Source organism: Leuciscus leuciscus, assembly GCF_965113295.1.
Source record: "Leuciscus leuciscus genome assembly, chromosome: 5".
Classification (NCBI taxonomy): Eukaryota; Metazoa; Chordata; class Actinopteri; order Cypriniformes; family Leuciscidae; genus Leuciscus; species Leuciscus leuciscus.
Window position 1 is genome coordinate 34,827,408 of NC_138729.1, and position 27,307 is coordinate 34,854,714.

Genomic DNA, 27,307 nt, shown 5'->3' on the forward strand with positions numbered 1-27,307 from the left:
CGTTATTTTGACGAATTGATCAGTTAAATAATGCAATATGCTAATTGCTCCATTCTAAACATTAGCCCATTTATTGTTTATTTATCTAGGCTATTTGTTTAAGATTTAAATTTTATTTAGGCCAATTTTTCTCATGAGGATTTTTAGACTGTAGATAGGCCTTTGTTGCTTTTTGAAAAAACAAACACAAATAGCATAGGCCTATAAGCCAAAATATAGCCTATTTAAATATAAAAAATAATCTATATAGGCTAGCCTACTGTACTCTATATGTAATATCATATTGTACATTTATTATAAAGGATTTGTAAAAAAAAATTAATAATCTTACATGCTACAGCTATGATTTTATCAAAAGCAGTCATTTAATTCCGGCAATTTGTCTACAAATATTTAACATTTCAAATGTTTTAGAAAATATTTTATTTCTTAAAAATAAACTGAATCTATGATTTTTGTTGTTGAACTTCACAGCTGCTGCAGTAAGAGGGCGCCGTTCAGTCGGGTTTTAATGACTGAAGTCTAGTCTGAGGTGGACAGTTTGTTAGTTAGATGTTAATCCAATTACAGTGAAGTAGATTAGACAGACTGCAAACGTCGATAGCAACGACATGCAAGGCAAACACCATTTTAATGATAATATTGTTATACTGACCATCTCATAAACAGCTTTTGGACACATCTACATGACGATAAACAATGTGGTCACGGATATAGTTTAATGATCAGGAACTGTGACCTGTTCAGTCTGCACCTGGTCTGCACACAGCCTGTCTGAAACGGTAAGTTTTCTCCAAATGTTATTATTAGTTTGGTGAGTTTATCTGCTTTAATCCCTTAAGTGTTATTTTAATAGACATGAAAATGCACATTCCGAACTTAAATGGTTTAAATTAAGAAAAAATTAAGTGAAAAAGAATTTTGATTTTATGAAAATGTACAATGTAAAAATTTAATTATTTATATTTTATATAAAATATATATTTTCAAAACATGTTGGACTCTAAAACTGCAAGAAAATCAAAGCCAAAAATCTGAACAAGTTGTGTTTAAAATTTTAGGTTGATATCTCAAAAAATTTGCTTTCAGTAAGATTTTGTTTGGGGGCAGTACCAAACTTTTTCACTAGGTGACAACCAGACTCCATTACTGCCCATATAAGGGCGCCTCCATTTCCATATGTGGTTTGAGTGATCTGAACCATATATATTTCCAAAATGTTCATACAATTATGAAGTAGACATCCTATTCAGAAGTAGTATTAGAAGTTTGGCAGATTATGAATTCAACCTCTAACTAGATGTACCGCATGGCGGTACAAAATATGACCGCCGCTCAGGCCTGCACTGGCTTTCCACAAAAATAAATGACGTGGAGCAATTTGGCTGTATTGCGTGTTTATGTATATACCTAAAAAAAGTAGTAGTATGTGCATGTCTGTCTGTGTGTGTGTGTGTGTGTATGTGTGTGTGTTTGTGTATGTGTGTGTCTGTGTGTGTGTGTGTCTGTGCGTGTATGTATGCGTGCGTACATGTGTGTGCGCGTGTGTGTTTGTGTGTGTGTGTCTGTGCATGTGGATTTGTATGTGTGTGTATGGGTGTGTGTCTGTGCGTGTGGATGTCAGTGTGTGTGAATGCTTGTGTTTGTTTTAGGGCTGGGAATCGATTAAAAATAATTAACTAATTAATTGCACAATTTCTGTAATTAATTGCAATTAATTGCGCTTCCCCCAAGCTTGCAATCATCAATATTTAAACTTAGAATCACCTAATTAAACAACACAGGAAAAAAAGGGAACAGAAAATAGCCCTATATTAAAATATTAAACATCAATATATCAATATATTATTCTTTTTCAATAATCAATCAACAAAATCAATTTAACAGATTATTATTATTATTATTATTATTTTATTAATTATTAAAACAAAATATAGTCCTACAAAGCTATTATTACCAGAGCATGTGATCAGAGCAGGTCAATTTACCATTGTTGCCCAGCATGACTATACCAGCTCAGCAAACAGAAGTCAACAGAGAAATTTCACGTTACTTGAGTGGACTTTACTTTTCCAGTGCTTAGTACATGATTGAAGCCTTTGGGCCATTAACGACAGAGCCGCCGACTCACACACACACACATACATACACACACACGGAACGGAGAGCGCGCCGCTGCTGGGCCATTGCTGTGCTGGGCACAGAGCGCGCCGACACACATACACACACACACGCGCGTGCGCGCGGAGCACAGAGCGCGACGCACATACCGAGCGGAAAAGACCCGCTCATGAAAGCTGCCCGAGAATGAAACCTGACCGCCGAACATGGAGGGGCGGGACGGCATATTTCGGCCTTTTTAATAGCAGACGCAACAGGAAATCATTAAAACGAGGCAAAAAAAAAGTGCTGCGTCAATTGCGTTATTTTTTTTTTAGGCGTTAAACATTTCAAATTAATCGCAAAGATTAACGCGTTAATTCCCCCAGCCCTAGTTTGTTTGTATTCCTGCATGTGTGTGTGTGACAGTATCATCCTAAACCAGCAACCCTTCGCTCAACACCACCATCTACAGGCCGATGAGTGTACAGTCACTAAATGTGCACATAAATGAATTTATTTTATACCCCCCCATGGATGAAATTCTACGAAACTTAGCATACCCCCAGAGGATGTCAAGTTAATCATACACATGAAATATGGTGCAGTTCTGAACATCTCAACTGAAGATAGGGGCGATTAAAGCAGAATAATATTGCATTTTCATTTTTTATGGGAGGGGCGCAAATCACAAATGAGTGATTTTGGGCTAGGTTGATGTGGGCCCTTAAGACCAACATACCATAAAAATGTCTTCATCCTCGGTGCCACGGTTCAGGTAGTTATTTAGGAAAAACTGAATTTTTTGGGTTTGGGGGGGCCCAGCGCGGGGGGGGGGGGGGGGGGGGGGGGAGTGGCCCCCGGGGACCAAACGAAATTTTTCCGTAAAAGTCTAGTGGGGCTACATGCCCACCAAATTTCATGTTCCCCGGTGTTTCGGTGTCCCTGGTATCGTTGACGAAAAATTCAGTAGATGACAAAAAAAAAAAAAAAAAAAAAACCTTTGACAATCCCTATATGACCATGCGGTCATAATAAACACATAAAAAGAACACGTGTGTGCATTATAGTTTGATTCCACATCACAAATGGTGAATCTATTATTTTTTCTTAATATTTAAAACATTTTTAGACCTTTTTTTCCCCCCAAAAAAATTGAATGGATGTTATCTATGCTTGAAATTAAACAGGTTTCTACCAGTCTTTTATGATTTTTCATGTTCATCGCTATTTCAAAGTAAAGGTCTGAACACGCCTTAGGAGTATGAAAATATTCTTGTTGCAAATTGATAAATTACGGCTACTCTGTAATTTATTTTGAAAATCAAAAAAAAATTAACCTTTCAAGTGATATATAGTTTGTCAAGATTAGTTCAGGTTTAGTATAGGATATTACTGTTTTAAGTATGTAATGGCTGTGGGCCCACTGGTGGGCCGGTGATAGGTAATAATGTAGTTAATGGCAAAACAAGGCACTTTTTATTTCTTTTATTAAGAAAACAGGTCACGTTTATCTGGCCACATAAATGTTTGCCTGAATAAGAACAATCTTACCTGCCCTTCGTGTTGAGATGTTACATTTTTAATTTAACATTTTTTTTGTATCAGTTGTATTTGCTATTTTTATTTTATTATTATTATAATTTATTTATTTGACAGTCTGTCTATCCCTTTCCAATTTAAGAGCTCTGACAAAATGCCTGGGGTTGCCAATCCAAATCAATGGAGTCTCTTCGAGTTACTGGGACAGAGGAGCATTCTTGGAGTTGTAGTTCTGATTACATGGTTAGTTCTGTTCCATCTTCTTGTGAATGTGTGGCTGCTGTGTATCTTCACCAGTCTGTTGGTAGTTCTGGCTGGATGGCTGGGATCTCGTGTCGCTTTGGATGCCAACAGCCTCCTTCATTTGGAGCACTTCCTGCCCCTGGGTGAGTCCCCTCAAGTTCACACTGCCTCAGAGAGTGAACAAAGACTGGACTGGGAGATTCAAAGTGCTGTTGACAAGGCTGTGCGGGACTTTGTGTCATCATGGTACTGCAGTTCTGTTTCTAAAGGAGGGGACGAGTTTGAACAGGAGGTGAGGGACACTATGCTGGAGGCAGCCGCTGAACTGAAGAGGAGGGCGAGGCAGGTGGACCGGAGAGCTCTGGCCCAGAGGGTTCTTGAGCTTTGCGGACGCCATCTGCAGAGCTTCAGCCAAGCCAGGGAACTTCAACAAACACTGCAAGAAGAGTCTGACCAATCGCTTTCAAACTCACAAAAACTATGGAGGTTGTACAGTAGATCTGATTTGCCTCACCCTGCCCTGACTGGACCAGCTAACCAGCTCTGCTACTCCAGAGCGCTGGTAGATTTCCTCATGCACGTCCTTATTCCCAAATCTCACTTGGAAACACGAACAGGCTGCTACATGGTGGGAGAGCTCATCACATGCAATGTTCTTTTGCCCCTTGTGGCAAGAATATCCAGTCCAGATTGGTTAAACCAGACCATTGTAGATGTGTTCACTCAGTCCACAGACAAAGAAGAAACAAGTCCACAGCAAACACCTCCAGCAGAACTGGACAATTCCCAAAGAAGCTTCTGGGATAATGACTCCCCGGTTACTTTAGACTGTCCTGAAACCTCCAGCATGCAGACAGCTTGGTCTGTATCCACAGCCCCCCTCTGTGATTCCTCTGAAACAAGTTTCCAGAGTCAGTGGTCCTCTGATGAAAATGTACATAGGAGGAAAAGTTCTGGCATACTTTTTCCAGAAAGAATGGTCCAAAATACAACTGAACTTCTTAGATCTCCGTACCGCACTAGCCGCCTCTATAGACACACAGACTATGACCTGGAATCACCCTCTTCGGATGAGAGGAAGATATCTAGTGAGTCTTTGAAACGAACAGACTCCGATGCTGAGGACTTCTGTGACTGCATCTCTCCTTCAGACTTTTGTGGGCTGGTTTGTCTAGAGGAAGACACATTGGGTATTTTGGGGAAGTGTTTCAGGCAAAACATTGTTTCAGAGCCTCCTTCATCACTGGAGAGTACAGTGGAAGATTCTCTGGTCCGGCCAATGACTAACACATCAAACTCCATCCCCAGAAGCCTTGGCCTGGACTCATTAGTTTTTGAAAACTTGGGGAATCTAGAGGGACCGGTATCTATTCAGAACTTGCAAATCGTTGGGACCATCACAGCCAGAGAGCAAAGAAGCAACAGCACTCATCCTTATACTCTTTATACTGTAAAGGTGAGATTCTCATACATGCATGAAACGTGTCCTTCGGATGAGACGTTAAACCGAGGTCCTGACTCTCTGTGGTCATTAAAAATCCCAGTATGTCCTTCGAAAAAGAGTAGGGGTGTAACCCCGGCATCCTGGCTAAATTTGCCCCTTGGCCTCTGTCTATCATGGCCTCCTAATCATCCTCATATACTGATTGGCTTCATCACTGTCTCCTCTCCACCAGTAAGCTGGTGTGTGGTGTGCGTTCTGGCGCAATATGGCTGCCGTCGCATCATCCAAGTGGATGCTGCACATTGGTGGTGGTTGAGGAGATTCCCCACTTCTATGTAAAGCGCTTTGAGGTCTCAGAAAAAGCACTATATAAATGTAATGAATTATTATTATTATTATTATGTCATGTTAAATACAGACATACTTTCTTTTTTTTTTTTTTTTTGGTTTGGAATCCGTTGTAATAATGGATTTCATGAAAAGCTATATTTTTAGGCTGCTTTCCCCTTTTTGCTAATTCAGTATTGATTCATTGTGTCTTGTGTTTGTAGTTTGAAACTGCTTCAGATTCAGATAGCTCTGATCAGCCTGTCACGTATCATATGGTGAACCGGCGCTACACTGAGTTCCTCAATCTGCAGAGCCGTTTGGAGGAAAGGCCAGATCTCAAGAAAGTGATCAAAAGTAAGACATTCTAAATGTATTCGATTCACATATTAAAAATGAACATAAATACATAAGACTTTATAGTCCCAGACCTAAGTAGTACATATTGTCAGAGTTGCACAGTAAAAAGTAATATACATAAATAATATTCTGTTCAAAAGTTTGAGGTCAGTAAGATATAAACAGAAATGAATACTTTTATTTAGCAAGGATGCATTACATTGATCAAAAGTGACAGTGAAGACCTTTACATTGTTAAAAAAAATCTATTTCAAATGCTTTAAAAGAAAAAACAAACCAAAAAAACGTTTTATTCATTAAATAATCCTGAAAAAATGTTTCCACAAATATTAAGCAGCACAACTGCATGCAACATTGTTGCATTGTTTTTTGAGCAATAAAAATTGTAGATTTCTGAAGGATCATGTGACATTGCTATCACAGGAATAAATTATATTTTAAATATATTCAAATAGAAAAGTTGTTTTTAAATTGTGATAATATTTCACAATATTGAGATTTTTACTGTATTTCTTCTGATCACATAAATGCAACCTTGGTGAGCATAAAAGATTTCTTTCAAAAACATAAAATAATCTTACCAATTTCTGTACACTGTTAGAATTTTTTTTTACCTTTAGCTTGTCACCGGGGCAGTACCCTGAAGTCTCAAACCTTTTAAACTTATAAATCTTGTTAATGTAAACATTTTAATATCTATATATGCTGTACTAAGATGTAACTATAACTATAAATATTCCTAACTAAAGATGTCATGTTGGCAGTTCGGTTCATCATCTTGACTCCATATTAAAATATGTGCTCACATTTAAGATGTCAAAGGTCCAAAGAAACTTTTCCCAGACCTTCCCTTCAGCAACCTGGACACAGAAAAAGTGGAAGCCAGGAGAAGCCAACTGGAATCATTCCTCAGGGTAAGAGATTTCCCTTCACTAATAAAACGTTTCGGGCAAATGAAATGTGACTTTTATGCAAAACCCTGGACTTAGTCTCTCACACCTTTTTCCACTCCTGCAGAAACTGTGCATCGTCCCAGAGGCGGCTAACAGTGAGGAGGTGCGTGAGTTCCTTGCCCTCAACACAGATGCCACAGCAGCTTTCCAGAAGAAGCCATCGAGTTCACGCATAGACAAGGTCACTCTTTCCTGAAACAAGATATACTTTTGATTCCTTTTAAAGTTTAGAAATGACTTCTTTCTTTTTTAACTTTTATTGTGACATTGCTGTTTGATTTTGCCTGTCTGTCTATATGATATAGCTTTCCTGTAGCTCAGTGGTAAGAGCATTGCGTTAACAACGCAAGGTTGTGGGTTCGATCCCAGGGGATTGCACATACCTATGTATAAATGTATAGGATAACGCAATGTAAGTTGCTTTGGATAAAAGCGTCTGCCAAATGCATAAATGTAAATGATATGTTTTCCTTATAAACAGATGGTTGAGAACATAGTGGACACCCTGAAGACGGCGTTTCCTCGCCCAGAGCCTCAGAGCCCCACAGAGGAAGGAGACCCACAAAGAAAGTGAGAATATATGAGACTTAGATAACATATTTCAAGCATGCAAATGAATAATTCTCTTGTTTTTAATTCCACAAACTGTCCTTTCATATTTCAGGCCTCGTCTGAGATTCTCCAGTAAAATAGCTCCTACTCTTAATGTCCCAAGCCTGCAGCCTAAAGTGACATACTCTTTCAGTGAACGCTGCTCAGTGAGTTCTTCATATCATATACAATGCCACATAAAAAGTTATTCATAATCTGTCCATGCATCTTTCACATAAACAAATAAAAAATATGGATTTCCTTAAATATGAAATTAATGTTTAATGGCATTCACTTAAAAAGAAAATCATGAGATTAGTTGTAATTAATTATAACCACCCTTCATTATTTCATAGCAGTATATATATATAGTCAGATATATATAGTCATTTATTCATTTCATAAAAGTATATATATATTACTGTTTTTTTATTTTATTTATATTTTTATAGGTTTAGCAAAGCAAAAGCAAAATCATTGTGAAGTACTCCTGAAACCTGATTAGGTGTTTCCAATAGTTGGCTCTTATTGGATTTTCTGTGGGTTAGTGGTAATGGCTTTTTTCAGTCAGAGTAGTTTTATTATCATTTCAGCTCTATACAGACTGTACACAGTGAAACGAAACAGTGTTCCTCCAGGACCATGGTGCTACATAAGACAAAAACCGACAGACTATTGGGAGTACAAATTTTACATGGAACAGGGCACAGTAGTGGGGAGATTTTTTTGAGCAAGCAAATGCGCAAAGTTTGAGAGTTTATGTTCAGAGATTGATTAAGTAAATGTGTATGGATGTGTGGGAGTGTAGTTGTCAGGCCAGTCACATGGAGTTGATGAGTCTGATGGCTTGGGGGAAGAAACTGTCACGCAATCTTACCGTTAGGGCCTTAATGCTTCTTTACCTTCTGCCAGACAGTAGGAGGGTGAAGAGTTGGTGTGAGTGGTGTTGGTGCTGTTTGAAATACAGATAGCTTTGCTCATACAACGTGTGGTGTAAATGTTTGTGACAGTGGGAAAAGGGACCCCGATGATCTTCTCAGCTGTCCTCAATATCTGCTACAGGTTCTTGCGATCTGAGATGGTCAGATCCCTCTTTAAAATGTGGTTAGGACGGGGGGTAGAAGATGGGCTTTCTTAAGCCTTTGTAGAAAGTAGAGAGGCTGCTGGGCTTTCTTCGCTATGGAACTGGTGTTGAGAGACCAGGTGAGGTTCTCCGCCTCTTGACGATCTCCACGGAGGAGCTGTCGATGCGGAGAGTGGTTGTTACGTGCTTCATCCCTTTCTGTAGGTTCTTCGAGGTTTCTCGCTGTCAGATCTGGAGGGGTTTGTGGAGGAACAGGAAAAGCTGGTGGATGGTGGTGTCAGGAGTCATTTTGCTGGAGGAAGACCCATGAGAGAACAGAGACCTGTAGAAAAGAGAGGAAGAGGAGCAGGTAAATCAACTTCAAAAGCAGAGCTTGAAAACTTTTTTTCTATTTTATTCTCATGCACATTAGAATTGTGTAGGATAAGGTGAATATTAACTTTAATTTAACTTTAATTTAAAAGATAACCATGAGGAATGTTGTACACACTATCAAACAGGAGATGGCAGTATATTGTTGATGAATGAGAGCTAAATGAGAGCGAGTTGTAGCTTTAATTATTTTATATGAGATCAAAACATTTATCTGATACAATCTAAAATCTAACCCTACCTTTACACTGCCAAATTTTGATGTTTGTGATGACGCAGACACTGCCCTGGCAGATATTGCTCTGAATATCTTATGTTTGCTGATGAAGGACCAGTGGAGCTGGCTGTGTACAGAAAACATCCAGAAAACCATTAGACTGCTCTTTGGCACTTTTATTGAAAGGTGAGTACAGGTTTGACAACTCTGAATTTGAAAATATGTCGAATATTTTTCGGCTTCCCACCTGGACATCGGCACCGACAGTTCAGAATTGTAATGCTCATTTTCGTGATGTATCTTTTATAATCTACCCTGTGTGTAGGAAAACACAATGAACAAACCACTGATTATCCAGTAATCACTTTGCTGGCCATGATGTTCATTGTTACCCTTGAGTAATATGTGCATTTGTTCATTAAAGCACATTAGAGTTTGTTATTGACCCAAAGCAAAATCATTAGTTATGAACCTGAGATTATTGTAGTATTCCATCATGCTGGCTTTGGAGACAAGTCCATTTAAAGCAACAATGTGGTCACTTGGTATGATATTCTATATAATGCCTTTTCTAGCTGATTTTTTTTCCCTCAAAACCCTGACTAAACTGATCTATGAGAACAAAAAACACTCAAGAACAGCAGGGTCGTGTTCAAAGTATGTTTGAAATCACGCAAAGCATTTAATAATTTTTATTTTGGGCAGGGCTGATCATTAATGGTTGTCCATTCCTTCCTCTGCGTAAGTCCTTATCAGACTTTAAGTGCGAAAAAAATTTGTAGAATCACGGAAAGCAGAGCTTCTCATGCATGTGCTGTGCTCCACCCAATTAGAAGTAATAGAGGGGCGAAGCGCAGGAAGGTGATTGGACGCAGCAGGGCTGGCTGATGACTGGCCAGCAAGCTATTCAACAGGATTGCATCTGGTTCAAGAGCCTTGCGTCATTTGTGTGGGCCAGACATATGTAAGCTGTCATAAGCAGTTAAAGAAGTGATGTCGAAAAAACCCCAGCACATTGTGAAAAGACCACACAGGCCACAGTGTCTGGTTTGCCGTATGGTCCCAAGATTAATGAGTCCTTTAGTTTAATGATCGTTATTTATTGTAGATAAGGCAACAATCTCAGCAGGGTAACAGATTATTATCTGGTCTACACATGCTTAACAAAGTACACAAATTGTTCTATGATATGTTTGATAAATGGGAGGTGACTTCAAAACCTTTTGCACTCAATGGCCCAGCGAGAATAGATGAGTAAATCGCCTGGGACTAACTGCCAGCTGGGAATCTGCATTATATGATCACCTGTTGAACTTGATAGCCTTTCTTACTCCAAAAGGAAGAATCATAACAATGCGTGTGTGTGTGTGTTCACACTTCCTGTGAGCTTATGTCTTCCTCGCGAGGATTACAGCATTTTTACAGAATGTGCTGTCACTCACTTCCCCAGAGTACATGACTCCTCATGCCAGCACTAATATTTGTTGCACGCACAGTGAAATATCCTCCATCAGTGCTTTCTGAACTTTAGCTACATTGGATCAAAATGTTTTGTTTGTTTCTCTCCGAGTAGCCAGAGAAAGGATGTTTATTGGATTAACAAGTATAAAAGCATAATAAAGGTGTTATTGCTGAATATTTTTTATCCTGTCTGTAAAAATATATTGTAAAATTAGTTTTTTTCTGTTTAATGATACTATGACTGCCTACACATTAGAGTCAGTTAGTACATTTACAACAAAACGTTGATGATAACTATCAAAAATGAGTCAATTATCAAAATCTGACAATTGGTGAAACCCACATTAAAATTAGATTGTGAAATTGTTAGGTGGGTGTGCTGGTCTGAAAACGAGGTGTTTTCAGGTGCATTGTTGGTGCGTTGCTATTTTGAGGCAACTGAAATAGACTGCTCCTTTGACCAACTGAAACCTGGTATAAAGTCAATGGCGCAATATTTTTTGGTTATTTAAAGAGCGCGTTAATAGTATGTTAATAGTTAATAATAACTCTAGTAATAGTTCAGACACACCCTAAGTGCGCTTGCACCATGCGCTTTAGACCATGCACTTGGATCGTTGAAATAGGGCCCACTCTGTTACTTTGTCATATATTTATGAGTAAATACTATGGCCAGAAGCAAAAAAATTTCCTGTTTTGTTGAAACTTGCCCACTGACATGCATAAACATGTACTAGATGGATGTCTTTGACCATTGCTTTGCATTTGCTTTTTCAGCGACTTGCATTTGAGTGTGGAGCTTTCAAAAATGACGTGTCTAGCAGTTTTTCCATTCCATTGCACTGCGTCTTGCATTTTCAAAATCAAAAAATCATTCTGTGTAAATGGCCTCTTTGTTCATTCAGCTCACTGCAGTTCGCTAAATGCTAATCTAATCATGGCTTTTCATAATAGGGAGACATACTAGTACAGAGCTGGGCAAATCTGGCCCTCGAGAACCACTTTTCCTTCAAAGTTTAGCTCTAACCCTGATCAAGCTCCTTACCCTAACTTTTTTTAGGTTTGGCACTCTGCAGCAAAGTGGATCTTGGGGGCCAGAGTTGCCCACCCCTGGACTAGTAGACTGACTGCATCATTACATAAGAGACTGTCACGAAACGTTATTATATTCTCTTTGAATTTCAGAAAGGACAAACATGGCAAGGGAAAAGTTGCCATGTACATTTTTCAAAAATAATTTTTAATATACATGATTACTGATGATGATTTAGAAATGATGCTAAAGAATTCATACTTAAATGCCGGTTGATGTCAGGGAAACAGACAGAAAAAACACTAAGAACATTAATTTTAGATGCAGATTAGCTAACCATTTCTTGGTTTACATTTGTAAACGATATATGCTCAGATTTCAGTGCTTCATTAAAAAAGTAGGCCATGTGTCTGCAATTCTCCTTCATAACGCAGAAGGCCTTGTCTGGTCACTTTGAGCATGTGTTTCTCGCATTGCCGTATTTAGGTTTGGGATAAAGTTAGGATTTTGGCCTCGCCCTCACTAAAAGCGATACACACAAGCCAAACTTGTTTTTCTGGAAGGTTATATTAGGATGGGCCTTATGTCTGTTAAATGATGTGACAGTTAATGCTGCCCTTGTTTGTATGACATCACCAGAACAGGACAGGTGTTAATTAGTGTGGCTAAAATCAGCACCTTATGTCAGCTGAATCTAAAGCTATTTTCTACGCATGACATCGTCTTCACTATTCCATGTGCAATTACTCCGGCATGTTTTTTCCAACCAAGTTGGGGAGTTTATGTGGTTTGGGATCAGCACAATAATTGATGCTAAGTATAATGAGGATTACTGCAGTTTTAAAGGAATATTTCCTGTAAAGAGGTGCACAGAATGTTCTGATGCTGGATTTGGGGAGAGGGGTAGTTTAGATGCTGGATTTTAGATGTATGAAGTGTTGGTTCAGAGTTAAGGTTATTTGCTCAGATTGATTGACTGGTTATTGTGTACTTCAGTATTTTGAGGTCATTGTTCAATCAAGATCTTCTGGTTTCTTTAGGACTATGATGCAACCTGTGCATTTTCAAACTGTGCTTCATTACATGCACACATTAATGTAGGATTTGACAGGATTTGATTATAAATGTATGCAGTGTCCTGAATTCCGTTTGTGTGTGTGTATATATACATTTCGATATGGACATCACATCATGATCACTTGCACTTACACAGTAACAGCTCTGTTCGATTCAGTTAAGTGAAGGATTAATCAGACTCAAATCGGTAGCTCGTCTTTTTTAACTGTTTATGAAAAAAGAACTGACTCAAATAATTTATTTCAGGACTGTTGCATTTGTTGCTGAATGAGCACAATTCCCCAGTACAGAGGCCCTAAAGGGAAAAAATATGTGATGGGAAGAAAAATAATAAGTCAATGCTTTTTGCAATTTGTGTTCTCTCGCAAATGTTTTACGTTCCCCCGAGAAACTTTGCGTTGGCTGGCGAAACCTTTGCGTTTGCTTGCAAAACCTTTGCGTTCCCCAGAGAAACTTTGCGTTGGCTCGCAAAACCTTTGCATTCCCCTGAGAAACTTTGCGTTGGCTGGCGAAACCTTTGCGTTTGCTTGCAAAACCTTTGCGTTCCCTCGAGAAACTTTACGTTCGCTCGCAAATGTTTTGAGTCCCACGAAAAACTTTGTGTTGGCGCGCAAAACCTTTGCTTTCCCCCGTGAAACTTTGCATTCGCTTGCAAAACCTTTGCATTCCCCGAGAAACTTTGTGTTCACTCGCAAAACCTTTGCGTTCCCCCGAAAAACTTTGCATTGGCTCGCAAAACCTTTGCTTTCCCCCGAGAAACTTTGCGCTGGCTCGCAAAACCTTTGCTTTCCCCCATGAAACTTTGCGTTCGCTCGCAAAACCTTTGCGTTCGCTCGCAAAACCTTTGCGTTCCCCGAGAAACTTTGTGTTCACTCGAAAAACCTTTGTGTTCCATCGAGAAACTTTGCGTTTGCTCGCAAAACCTTTGTGCTCCTCCGAGAAACTTTGTGTTCACTCGCAAAGTTTTTGCGTTTCCCCAAGAAACTTTGCGTTGGCTCGCAAAACATTTGCTCTCCCCCGAGAAACTTTGCGTTGGCTCGCAAAACCTTTGCGTTTTCCAGAGAAACTTTGCGTTGGCTCGCAAAACCTTTGCGTTCCCTCGAGAAACTTTACGTTCGCTCGCAAATGTTTTGCGTTCCCCCAAGAAACTTTGTGTTCACTCGCAAAACCTTTGCATTCCCCGAGAAACTTTGTGTTCACTCGCAAAACCTTTGCATTCCCCGAGAAACTTTGTGTTCACTCGCAAAACCTTTGCGTTCCCCCGAGAAACTTTGTGTTCACTCGCAAAACCTTTGCGTTCCCCCGAAAAACTTTGCATTGGCTCGCAAAACCTTTGCTGTCTCCCGAGAAACTTTGCGCTGGCTCGCAAAACCTTTGCTTTCCCCCATGAAACTTTGCGTTCGCTCGCAAAACCTTTGCGTTCGCTCGCAAAACCTTTGCGTTCCCCGAGAAACGTTGTGTTCACTCGAAAAGCCTTTGTGTTCCATCGAGAAACTTTGCGTTTGCTCGCAAAACCTTTGTGCTCCACCATGAAACTTTGCATTCACTCACAAAACCTTTGCGTTTCCCCGAGTAACTTTGCGTTCGCTCGCAAAACGGTTTCTCCTTTTGAGCTCTTTGTTAGCGAACACAAAGTTTCTCGGTGGAACTCAAAAGTTTAAAGCATTGATATATAATGTTTCCTCAATCTCATATTTATTTATTTTTTCTTCACCATGTCCCTTTTGGGGCTCTGTACACATAGCTACAAAGTACACTTTCAGTTTTAGCCCCCATATAAAATTGTCAATAAGCGGCATTCATTTGAATTTATATAAATTCTTTCCATAAAATATAAAATGTCTAAATGTATTAGTTATAAAATGTACTTGGTGTCCTATCTCAAGAGTTTTGCTACAGGACATCATGTCTTCAATCACTCCTGACTCCATCTGGTAAACATTTGACTGTCAAGTACAAGCTTCAGCACAGCATGTCGTTGGGACCTGGAGTTCCGGAAATTTCTAATAATATGGAAACAGGCAACACATATTCAAGCCTCACTGACTTTGTCTCTCCATCCTGTCTCCTTAAAAGCCAATACAGGGTTGGCCAGACATATGGTAAGGCTTGTCCTTTTATCTAACAGTCATTTTAGGAGCTTTACCATGAGGGATTAGATAAGGGGTAGAAACTAAGAGAGAGAGAGAGGTCCTCATTGGTCTGGTCTTTATGTTAGCATCTTGGCCTTGTAAAATAGCCACAACTTTTTTATATATCCACTCTTCAGGCCAGCTCACAGGCACTTTAGGGCAGTCTGTTTAGCTTCACATATATCATGTGAGAAGACCAGTTTCACCATTTGCCAGTAATGTGTTTGTTTAGTTTGGCCAATCGTTTTCAAACTGTTAGCGAGGGTGTCTTATCTGTCTGGTTTCACACTAAATCACTGGTCCCTAAACAGCTATTTGTTCAAGTGGATACACTTGCCGCAGAATAATCATGAAAGCTTTCTGTTAGCTGTTCCAGAATTTGGGAGTTTCTGTGGTGCTTAGATGGAGAGGACTCTGGAAACTTATGGCTCTCTGTGGTTCAAAGCATGTATTGGCATCACTGGGGATGGAACATCTACAAACAGGGTTATTATGTAATGGTCTTGGTCCATTTGCTTCCTTCTCTGTGTGCTCAATGTGTGTGGTGTGCACACACTCTTTGAAAATGTATTGTAGAAGAGCAGTTATACACAAAAAAGCCACTGATCATTGTCTCCACTTGCCTCTACAGTGACTTAGAGGGTGAAACTTCTCTCTGGTGATGTATGTAATTTAAATTCCGCCCCTTTCTTACAGTCAATCTCACATGTAGCCGATCTTCCATGTCCCCGTCCTACATTTTGTTTTTCAGTAGCCTGTTTCACTCAGATGTATGTCACAATGCAGAAGAAAAGATCTGCCGCTACTTCGGGCCCAATGGTGATGGCTAAAGTTCTATGATTTGATGATAAACTTATTGTGAGTCTATATGGAAGATTGTTTATGTCTCAGAAACCAGAATAAATCAAATAAAGGTAATTGTAATTTTCTTTTTTTTAAATATCTGTGTGATTTTATATCTTGCAATTTTGGCTTTATATCTCCCAATGAGTTTTTATATCTCAAAAGGAAACTTTTCATCTTATTTTAAACTTTTTCACAAATAACTGTTTCTGTTTTTTTTTACTCTGAAGTGGAAATGAGCTTCCATACGAAGCAGCAACCTTCTGATTGCCAGCCTTGAGGTTTTAGCCTGTGCACCACCCCAAAGGGATAAGACTTGTACTTTCAGCTAAAATTCAACATGTTGTGGAGAACATAATGTGCAGTTTACCAGCCTGCAAACAAATGCCCACACAGGCCATACTTTTGCACTTACAAACATAAATACCAGTATGTAATGTACACCAGAAAACAAAATGCTCGTCTTTTGTCAGCAGGTTGCTGCTGTCCGAGAATAAAATGTCCCACTGGAAATGCAAACCAAACGTGGGCCGGGAATGTTGTTGCTGTGTACACTGACATTACTATGAAGTCACTGGGTTAGGATGCATTGGGTTTTTTGATTTCAGTCCTAGATCCTGTTTCGTCCAGTTGCTGGATTTGGAGATGCCTATTAAATGTGGTGGCATAAACACCACAGTGGGTTGTATATTTCTGCATCAGACCTCATGTCACCACAAGAGCATCTTGGCTGGATACATCTGTGTTCTAATGGTCTGTGTGTGTGGAAATCATCTGTTCTGGTTTTCTGTTTTCATGTTGCATCATGCCGATTAATTAAACATAATTTTGAGAACATGTCCAATAGTATAAGTCGTCGATATAATTGTATAACTCTATTTGGTGGTTCAAGAGAGCTTGTGTGAAACTGGAATTGAGGCCACTCTAAACAATTCGTTTAAAAAACATCTTGTTCTTCGTTATGGCAGGATTTCTTCACTTAATAGTATTAGACCACTGTTGGCTGACCTTTCTAAGCAGACACTTTCCAGATTTGCTGGAAATAATATTGAACAGATGTAGATGACTTACTGCATGAACTCACTTACACAGTAACTGTAAAATCCCAGGTCAAATTAGCAGCTCCCAGTAGATCCACAGATGCTCAAATAAATGAAGATCATCATGTGGTGTGATGCTAATTATTCTGCAAATTGTATAAATACATGAAACTCAAAACCTACTCTAAAAAACTAGATCCTCCTGAGCCTTATAGTTGTGCATGTTGTACTATTTTTCATAGACAGTGGCAGGAGACATGTTTCAAAATGGCAGAAACAAGGACTTTCATAATGAAGCTGACCATCAGCACATTTCTCCAGGTTTTTTTTTTTTACCACAAGGGGGCAGCACACACCATTAAGGTCTGTGTCTTCACACAAGTGGTTATGTAATTGATGTCCTAGGTATGACTTCTAAAGTCAGAGTACCTAGACTACTATTTCCTTTTTTCCTAAAATAAGTAATTTACTTAGCTTATAGTTTGCCATTTCAGACTGTTTTTTCAGACTGTAAAAAGTATTTTTTATTTTTTTTCTATTGGACATCTGACATTTTGTTAGGTGATCTGAAAAATTGGCTGATTCAGTCTGACACATAACCAAATGTTATTAGATCAGTGGCTCTGTCAGCTGTTGTTACTGTTCAGTCAATGGAAAAGTCAAAGCACAGCACAGGCTATAAAACAGCAGACATTGGAACTGTGTCTTTTCTCTCTTTGTCTGAATTGTGTGATGAGTGTGCAGCATTCACCATCATTCTGACTCATTTACACTATTGCCCTGTGCACAAGTGTGTGGTCTGGTATAGTTTATGTTAAGCAATTATTGACTGCTGTTAGTGTAGTTTCATCATGAGATGTCTAGGTGGGTGAACCATATGTGGTGTAAATGAGTAACAAACAAAACCTGTATAATACACGTTAAAGGGTGTGCAATAGTTTTGAAGCAATTGGTTGGGACAGAGCTTCTCTTATGAACCTGTGTGTTCCTGTTTTAGTTTTTCCTTTTCCCTTTCTCTCCTTGTCCATTTCTTATACACATACACATGCACACAGAGATTTTTGATTAAAACCTGTCTGTCAAGGGGGTCAGATGTGAGTATTTTTCTATTCATACTTGTACTAGAACATATTGTTGTATAACCCAACACTTTGATGGTTTTTGTGTTATCTGAACTAGCATCTCGCCATATTTTCTTTTATGTCTTGGCAGAAGACTGTTTCACAAGATTCAAAATCAATAAAGCATTTATTTTTAAGCAAGAGGAGGTTAGGATAAAGAATGCATGTGGGAATGAGAGAAAGTAATGCAGTATGTTATTGTGAGGTACATGTGTGAAGGTACAGTACTTTTTCATTGTGAAATAATACTTGGACGATCATCATTTGGAGCTGTTGTCTGATGTCTGACAGAGGTTATGTCACGTCTGAAAATTTATTAGGAGAAATTCTGTACATCCACAAACACAAAAGTTCATACAACCTTTAAACTGCTTTCTGTTATAGTCTCATAGTTTATGAATCATATTTGCATTCAGGATAAAAAATCTTCCTGTATATTTAATTCTCGGCACCTCCCAACCTAACAAATCCTTCCCTCGCGGGTCAAAATGACCCGAAGCCTTAAAATGTTACTAGTTAATTGTTTTTGTCCAGGAGGCATATATCAGTTAATTTTGATTATATTTGTAATTTTTAATTCAATTTTTGGGAGATATTTTGTTATTTATTATTTTATTTATCTCTAAATTACTATATGTTTACCAATAATTGTAATATATAGGCACATTCTTCACACTCTTTACTTATAAATACAAAATAACTGCAGTGCATGCGAAGACCAGTTAAAACATGATCATGCATTGGGTGTCTCTGCTGACCTCTTATGGGAAAAAAATTATAGTATAACATGGTATTTCACGACTATTATCACAAGATAATATAAAAGATAATAAAAAAGATAGTTATAGCTCTATATGGAGCAAATGAACCGTACCATTGGGAAATAAAGTCCCATTTGAAGTCAGTTTGCATCTTTATGTATTCAGGTACATATTTAGACATTACAAAATATATTTTTTAGCATAGTGTTTATTTTGAGCATTTTTTAGTTTTGTATTTATGATGAAGTATCATATTTTGCACTAATTCAAGTTAGTAAAGAGGACAGCAGGAAAAATATTAGTAAAACCTTGAAGCATATTTATTTGAATATGCTGATTTTTAGTCAGAAAAAAAAAATGCTGTTCTAATTTCACCATTAATTTAGCATTTTTGTGGGGATGGGGGAGGGGGTTGTTCTGCATTCTTAATGTATTCAAATCTAACCTCTTCATATCTGTGTTCGGTCTGCATTTTTACTGATTTATTTTTATTTATCATAAAACCTGTTCGTTGGACAAAGCACAGGAATGTTACGACATTAAACTCTGGCTATCTAGCAGCTTCCTCCAATTAAATGAGAGTAAAACTGAGGTTTTGATTGTAGGCTCTCCCGTCTCATCTAGCCTTCCTGATCATTTGGGTTCTTTATCCCTAAAGACTGAGAATCTTGTAAAGAGTTTAGGGGTAATCATGGACTCATCACTTAACTTTAAGAAACAGATTGGTGCCGTTGTCAAAGGAAGCTTTTTTAACCTGAGATCAATTGCTAAAGTAAAGCATTTTTTATCCAGTAAGGATTTAGAAATTGTAGTTCATACTTTTATTACATCTAAGCTTGACTACTGCAATTCTTTATATATCGGTCTCCCCCAGACTCTGCTTGTCCGCCTACAGTTAGTGCAGAATGCAGCGGCAAGGCTTTTAACGGGGGTGCGAAAGAGAGAACATATTACTCTGGTACTACAATCCCTACATTGGCTTCTGGTCAAATTTAGGATTGATTTTAAAATTCTGTTGTTTGTTTACAAGGCATTGTCAGGCCTTGCCCCCCAGTACATCGGTGATCTTATAGTTCCTTACTCTCCTTTTAGAGTTCTCAGGTCCTCCGATCAACGACTTTTAAAGGTACCTCGTTGTAATTTAAAATCAAAAGGAGATCGTGCTTTTTCCGTGGTAGGTCCCAAACTCTGGAATAGTCTCCCATTCCATGTGAGGTCAGTTCCATCGATTACAACTTTTAAGTCTTATTTAAAAACTTATTTATTTTCTTTAGCTTTTGAATAAAGCATGATTGTTTTGTTGTATGACTTTCATGTTATTATTTTGTAAAGCACTTTGGGGCAACGTCTGTTGTTTAAAAATGTGCTATATAAATAAAGTTGCTTGCTTGCTTGCTTGCTTATTTGAAACGGTCTAGAAAATCTCCAGTCCACAGAGTCAAACTATCTACTGTATCAACATATAACTAACTTAGTTCAATATAGATAAAGCAATATATATATAGTGGGGAGAATTTTATACACTGCCGATTTTGCAGGTTTTCCCACTTACAAAGCATGTAGAAGTCTGTAATTTTTATCATAGGTACTCTTCAACTGTGAGTGACGGAAACAAAAATCCAGAAAATCACATTGTATGATTTTTAAGTAATTAATTTGCATTTTATTGCATGACATAAGTATTTGATACATCAGAAAAGCAGAACTTAATATTTGGTACAGAAACCTTTGTTTGCAATTACAGAGATCATACGTTTCCTGTAGTTCTTGACCAGGTTTGCACACACTGCAGCAGGGATTTTGGCCCACTCCTCCATACAGACCTTCTCCAGATCCTTCAGGTTTCAGGGCTGTCGCTGGGCAATACAGACTTTCAGCTCCCTCCAAAGATTTTCTGTTGGGTTCAGGTCTGGAGACTGGCTAGGCCACTCCAGGACCTTGAGATGCTTCTTACGGAGCCACTCCTTAGTTGCCCTGGCTGTGGGTGCTTCTCATTTCTTATTTGTGCATCCTCGTTTCCTTTCCTCGCTTCCTTTCCTCGCGTCTCAGCTCCGCCCCCTGTAGGATGCGAGGGAAGGCTGCAAGGAAAAGACGCGAGGACGGAGGAATCGAATGTAACTTTTTTTAAAACATTGGAATACTTGATCACTCAAGCGTCACTTCATCGCGTCATCAGCAGCGCTCAAAGGATCTGCCCTCCCTTATGTTGTTGAAGTTTGTTTATTTAAGAAATTCATAATAAATAATAATAAAGCAAGATACCCTGTTGAAATATGTGAGATGTGTGGTTTATATAAACTGCAAAGGTAAAGTATAAATTAAAATGATTGTGACCGATGTGAAGGGGGAGGAGAATTTAGACGTGCGTCACGTTTAAGTCGATAAAACTCTTCCGCATAGGATACACCTGTGTATCCTCGCTCATGACTCCTCAGGAAGCCTCCTAACTCCTCGATCCTCGACTCTTCGCGGTGCAATTAGAGAATTGAGATGTCCTTCAAGATGGCTGAGCTCGATCGGTTTCCGGGTCATAGGATGGAGGACGGAGGAGAGAGGAGACGAGGAGGGATATTGAAAAGCACCCTGTGTGTTTCGGGTCGTTGTCATGCTGGAAGACCCAGCCACGACCCATCTTCAATGCTCTTACTGAGGGAAGGAGGTTATTGGCCAAGATCTCGCGATACATGGCCCCATCCATCCTCCCCTCAATACGGTGCAGTCGTCCTGTCCCTTTTGCAGAAAAGCATCCCCAAAGAATGATGTTTCCACCTCTATGCTTCACAGTTGGGATGGTGTTCTTGGGGTTGTACTTATCCTTCTTCTTCCCCCAAACACGGCGAGTGGAGTTTAGACCAAAAAGCTCTATTTTTGTCTCATCAGACCACATGACCTTCTCCCATTCCTCCTCTGGATCATCCAGATGGTCATTGGCAAACTTCAGACGGGCCTGGACATGCACTGGCTTGAGCAGGGGGACCTTGCATGCGCTGCAGCCTGCAGGATTTTAATCCATGACGGCGTAGTGTGTTACCAAGCGGCAACATTCTGATCTGAAAAATGAAGCCTACCCGGAAGTGCGAAAAACTGCAATACATCGAAAATCCGCTAGGGGAAGGTCCCAAAAGGGAGCAAATGTCCATAGCCTCCATGTTAAAATGTCCGTTTTCACAGCATAAATTCATGTTTTTACAGGTTGGTCCCATGGACTTTTATTGTATTTTTCGATAGGTTCCGAGTGCCTGACAACCATGAGGGCTGTGAATTTTTTTTTAGATTGTATTTAGATATAAAATATATGACAATAAGGGCGTGGTTAACTTTGATTGACAGCTTGATTGACAGCTGACAAGGCAGCGCCACGGAGAATGACAACATAAGAAGCGCCATTTTTTAATACAGTTGACATATAATACTACTGTTTCTGTATCATGAAATGTAGTTTTAAGAGTTTTTCAGGCGAGAATGTAGTTGTTTAAAGCTCAAATCTGTGGTTTATTTATAAAGATTTATGAAAATTGTATCCTGTTGTGAGATCCAGCGATGACCGGGCGCTCGGCGTTCATGTACCCCGCCTGGTACAGCCTTTCCTCGGCTAGTCGTTCGGACGTTTGCCGCTGACTCTGACGTCTCTGTAGTGGTTAAACATGAGATATAATTTGTCTTGTGTAACGTTATATCTAACGGGCGATTTTTGGTCTTGTAAATCTATAATTTGTTCCCTGGCCAATCGGTTTGGCTGAGGGGAAGTTTCATACGTTTATAAGCTATTTAACTTTAATATTGTATGGTTAGACTAGATCGAGCGCTGACTTTGTATGTTTGACAGAATTGTTTGCTTTATTTGTATAGCTTCTTGTACCTTTTACTTATACTTTTATAATAGCTAATATTGATAAAACTGAAATTGAACAAAAAGAGACTGGGTTGAGTTTTGTCATTTTAAATTTTAATACAACGAATATGATCTGTAATGTTGTTTAGTGCAACATCTGTTGTTTAGTACAAATGCACATATTGCCTGGACCATATTAAAATGTTTAATATTTTTATATTATATTTAAAACGAAAAGAGGCAGGTTTGTGTTTTATATTTTGTTTGTTTTTTTATAAATAGGCAAACGTTATGTGCAGTGAATATAATCAATACACGTTGCCTGAACCACATTTGTGTGGCTATAATGTTTAAGATTTCTTTAAATGAAAACGAAAAGAGTTAGTATGGTGTTTTATAACATATTTCGTTGCCTAAATATACACAGAGATAACCGAAGTAGCAGAGCGAGCGAGTGACGCGCGCTGCGTCAGAAGGTGGGCGGGGTTAGGATTTCCCAAGATTTTCCAAGATGGCGCCGCCCATACCCCCCATAAACGGCTTCAAACCCGTTCTTCAGAAAGTCTATGGGTGACGTCACAGACGCTTTGTCCATATTTTTTACAGTCTATGTGTGTTACTAATGGTTTTCTTTGAGACTGTGGTCCCAGCTCTCTTCAGGTCATTGACCAGGTCCTGCCGTGTAGTTCTGGGCTGATCCCTCACCTTCCTCATGATCATTGATGCACCACGAGGTGAGATCTGGCATGGGGCCCCAGACCGAGGGAGACTGACCGTCATCTTGATCTTATTCCATTTTCTAATAATTGCGCCAACAGTTGTTGCCTTCTCACCAAGCTGCTTGCCTATTGTCCTGTAGCCCATCCCAGCCTTGTGCAGGTCTACAATTTTATCCCTGATGTCCTTACACAGCTCTCTGGTCTTGGCCATTGTGAAGAGGTTGGAATCTGTTTGATTGAGTGTGTGGACAGGTGTCTTTTATACAGGTAACGAGTTCAAACAAGTGCAGTTAATACAGGTAATGAGTGGAGAACAGGAGGGCTTCTTAAAGAAAAACTAACAGGTCTGTGAGAGCCGGAATTCTTACTGGTTGGTAGGTGATCAAATACTTATGTCATGCAATAAAATGCAAATTAATTATTTAAAAATCATACAATGTGATTTTCTGGATTTTTGCTAAATTACAGACCTCTACATGCTTTATAAGTAACACCTGCAAAATCGGCAGTGTATCAAATACTTGTTCTCCCCACTATATATATATATATCAACAAAAAAAAGTATTTTCTCTTTATCTGTATACTTCACAGTAGTGTCTTGTTCATGGTTATCCTCATTTTTATAGCTTACCATAAGCCGTATGGTAACGGAATGAGACTGAGAAGTAGGAAATGGAAATCCTCATATTTAACTCAAAGGTTTTTGAAGGTCTTGACATTGATTAAATCCTATCTCCATTGTGCAGCATGTGTGTTTGTGTCTATGCATGGACAAGTGTGTGTTTGTTTGAGGCATTGAGGACATGTTTGTGTGGTAGTCTCCACAAAAAAAGTATTTGAAGGAATGTGTATCAATCAAATTCACTTCAAAATTGCAATTTCCTACAGTAACTGTTTTTGTGTGTATGTCTGTCTCAGTGTGTAGTCTACTAGAGTTAACACACATCATGCTGGCTGCTATTTCTAGAGAGGAGGCACGCGACCCTGGAGACCGGTTTAGCTCCCATTGTCAACCACACAGGTGACATGCGAAGATCTCAGAGAACATGTGCACCGCATGCCAGAGAAATGGAAAAATAAACAGATATGTTCAGCCAGCTGTTGGCAGAACACTGGCCCCTCCTGACCCACCACATTTGAGCTCCTCTCATGCACTTGTGGAGTTTTATTGTGTTTCCTTTGCCTGATCGTAGAGTGTGCAGATCTTTTTTTTAGTACGGCTTGGTGTGCATAATAGTAGCCATGAGATTTCAAAGAACGTAACAATGAGATAAAGATAGAGGTGATGACAGGGCCCAGCCCAAGTGACAATAAATAGTTCCAGTGCAGTTGACATTCAAGACACATTTATGGTGCTGAAGTCTTTGTGAAGACTTTAACTTGAACATCATAATTATGTCATTACATAACTGAGATTTTTTTTATCATTTTAACAAGTCATGGCCACACTAGGACTGGGTATCGATAAAGATTTCCTGGTTAGAATGTGATTCACAAGCTCTCGATTTGGTTCAATTCCCATACATGTTAATGTGTTTCAGCTATATTGTCAATTTTGCTGACATATGAAAGAATTTAAGAATTTCTCTCTCTGCTAATGCTGCTAATTATACAGAGCAGTATTCCAGATTGATTCAAATCAATAACTCCTCTTTTTGAACTATTCATTAAAAGAACCAGCTTATAAGAGTCGTTGGTTTTGGGCTACACTGGTCTTGCTGTATGTTTTTGATCCACTAAAAAGAACTTGTTCATAAGTGTCATTTTTGGTTGTACCATAATGTAAATAGTATGGTTAAATATGGCATTACATTAAAATAAATCTGAAATATAGAATTTGAAATGTTGCCTTGTCAACTAACTGAAATAAAATATTTTTTTGAAGTACTAATATGACTAAAACTTAAATAAAAATAAAGCTAAATAGAAATATATAAAAAATGTCAAATCACATAACACAATTGCTAAACTTAAACTAAAGTCAAAACTGAAAATACAATAATAAATATAATTCAAAATATATATAAAAAAAATACTCTAATTGTATATAAACCATAATGATATAATGCTGGAAACACCATAGAAAGCTAAGGCCCATTCTCAATTTCCTTGGGTGCTTCTCAATATCCCTTCTCGTCTCCTCACTCCTCCGTCCTCCATCCTCCATCCTATGACCCGGAAACCGATCGAGCTCAGCCATCTTGAAGGACATCTCAATTCTCTAATTGCACCGCGAGGAGTCGAGGAGTGAGGAGGCTTCTTGAGGAGTCATGAGCGAGGATACACTGGTGTATCCTATGCGGAAGAGTTTTATCGACTAAAACGTGACGCGCATATAAATTCTCCTCCCCCTTCACATCGGTCACAATAATTTTCATTTGTACTTTACCTTTGCAGTTTATATAAACCACACATCTCACATATTTCAACAGGGTATCTTCACTGTAAAAAATGTCTAACCCTCCCAAATCAAAAATTTCAAGTGACCGATAACATCTACATTTTTCAATTGGCCCAAGTGAAATTCTTGTTGCAATAGTCTGTTAACATTGGCTCAATGAGAAATAATATGTCAGACTAATTGAAAAATTTTGATGTTATCGGTCACTTGAAATTTTTGACTTGGGGATGTAATTTTTTTTTACAGTGTTGCTTTAATATTATTTATTACGAATTTCTTAAATAATCAAACTTCAACAACATAAAGGCAGATCCTTTGAGCGCTGCTGATGACGCGGTGAAGTGACGCTCGAGTGATCAAGTATTCCAATATATAAAAAAAGCTTTCATTCGATTCCTCCGTCCTCATTTTCTTTCCTTGCAGCCTTCCCTCACATCCTACAGGGGGCGGAGCTGAGACGCGAGGAAAGGAAGCGAGGAAAGGAAACGAAGATGCACAAATAAGAAATGAGAAGCACCCATTGTCTTTCTGTCTTACCCAGGTGGCTAGATGTAGGCATAGCTCACCTGAGCAGCGCCCCATGCTGGGTGATCTACCTGCGGGTTCTCCAGGATGCAGTGTGGCCCGGGGGTGAGCTGCCTGCGGTGCCACGGCCAGAGAGAAGCCCAGAGCAGAGAGAGAAGACCAGACTCCAGTGCCTGCACTGCCTTATGCAGCTGTTCCCAGGTCAGTTCATACCACAACATTAGAGCAGCTTCAGAATTAATGAGCTGGATCATGTTCATTCCAACTGTATCTACTTCATTGTAACTCATCTAAAATGTTTGAAGTTCATATGGCGTGTCTTTTCATATTAATGTGGAACTCAAATTGGAGGAGAACACATTTTCATTGCAAGCAGTACACGCTGACATACAAAATTGTTTTTTGTGTGAATTGTAGAGTTAATTACAGACATGCTTGGCTCAGGGAAATTCAGGCTAGTGTGGGAGCATGTGCTGGAATCTCTACAGGACCCCAGTATCAACAGGTATGATAATCTAAATTTATAATATTAGAGTCCTAACAACAACAGATAATCCCCAATGACCTTCCTTTTTAAGAATCTGTTGCGTATATGAACTATAACCTAAATAGGCTGGAAGTAAATGCCTATTAACAATTAAAACTTGTGTTTCTATATGGGGTTTGTGCAGGCACTTGGTTTACTGTATTTTTGACCTGCTGCTGGAGTTCCTTGTTCCAGAATTTTCCGAGGAGACGTTCCAGAGGTCTTTACTTCAGAGTCTCCCTGGGGATGTAGAGAGAACGCCTTCATCCTCATAAGGACACTATGTTTCTTTTCTTCCATCTTTCTGAATGATGACATTTGGATGTGTTTTTATCAGTCTGGCTTTATCAGTTTGGCAGGTTTTGTAGACAGCTGCTTTTGTCTCACAATGTTCATCTGACTCACTAACTTGCAGTACATTTCAAATGGGTTTGGCATAGTAGTTCAAAATAATATGAATTTAAGATGTTTGCCCCATTTTTAACCTAAACCTACACACATACATATACATATACATGTGTGTATGTGAATATGAATGTATGAAGAGTTCAGATGCAAAGGCCTCTAAGTGCCATCTGAAATTTTCTTCTAAAATTATAATTT

At 38.9% G+C, this 27,307-nt stretch overlaps 1 protein-coding gene across 1 annotated transcript; it reads left to right on the forward strand.

The window, feature by feature from the left end:
* Positions 1–127: 127 nt before the first annotated feature.
* On the forward strand, positions 128–27,307 carry snx19a (sorting nexin 19a). Its single transcript, XM_082169393.1, has 12 exons — positions 128–772; positions 3,785–5,341; positions 5,881–6,013; positions 6,830–6,930; positions 7,034–7,150; positions 7,451–7,539; positions 7,634–7,727; positions 8,849–8,993; positions 9,296–9,419; positions 26,195–26,379; positions 26,596–26,683; positions 26,850–27,307. Exons 1-12 carry the CDS (start codon positions 722–724, stop codon positions 26,977–26,979), a joined length of 2,814 nt encoding a protein of 937 aa, XP_082025519.1. The 5' UTR covers positions 128–721; the 3' UTR covers positions 26,980–27,307.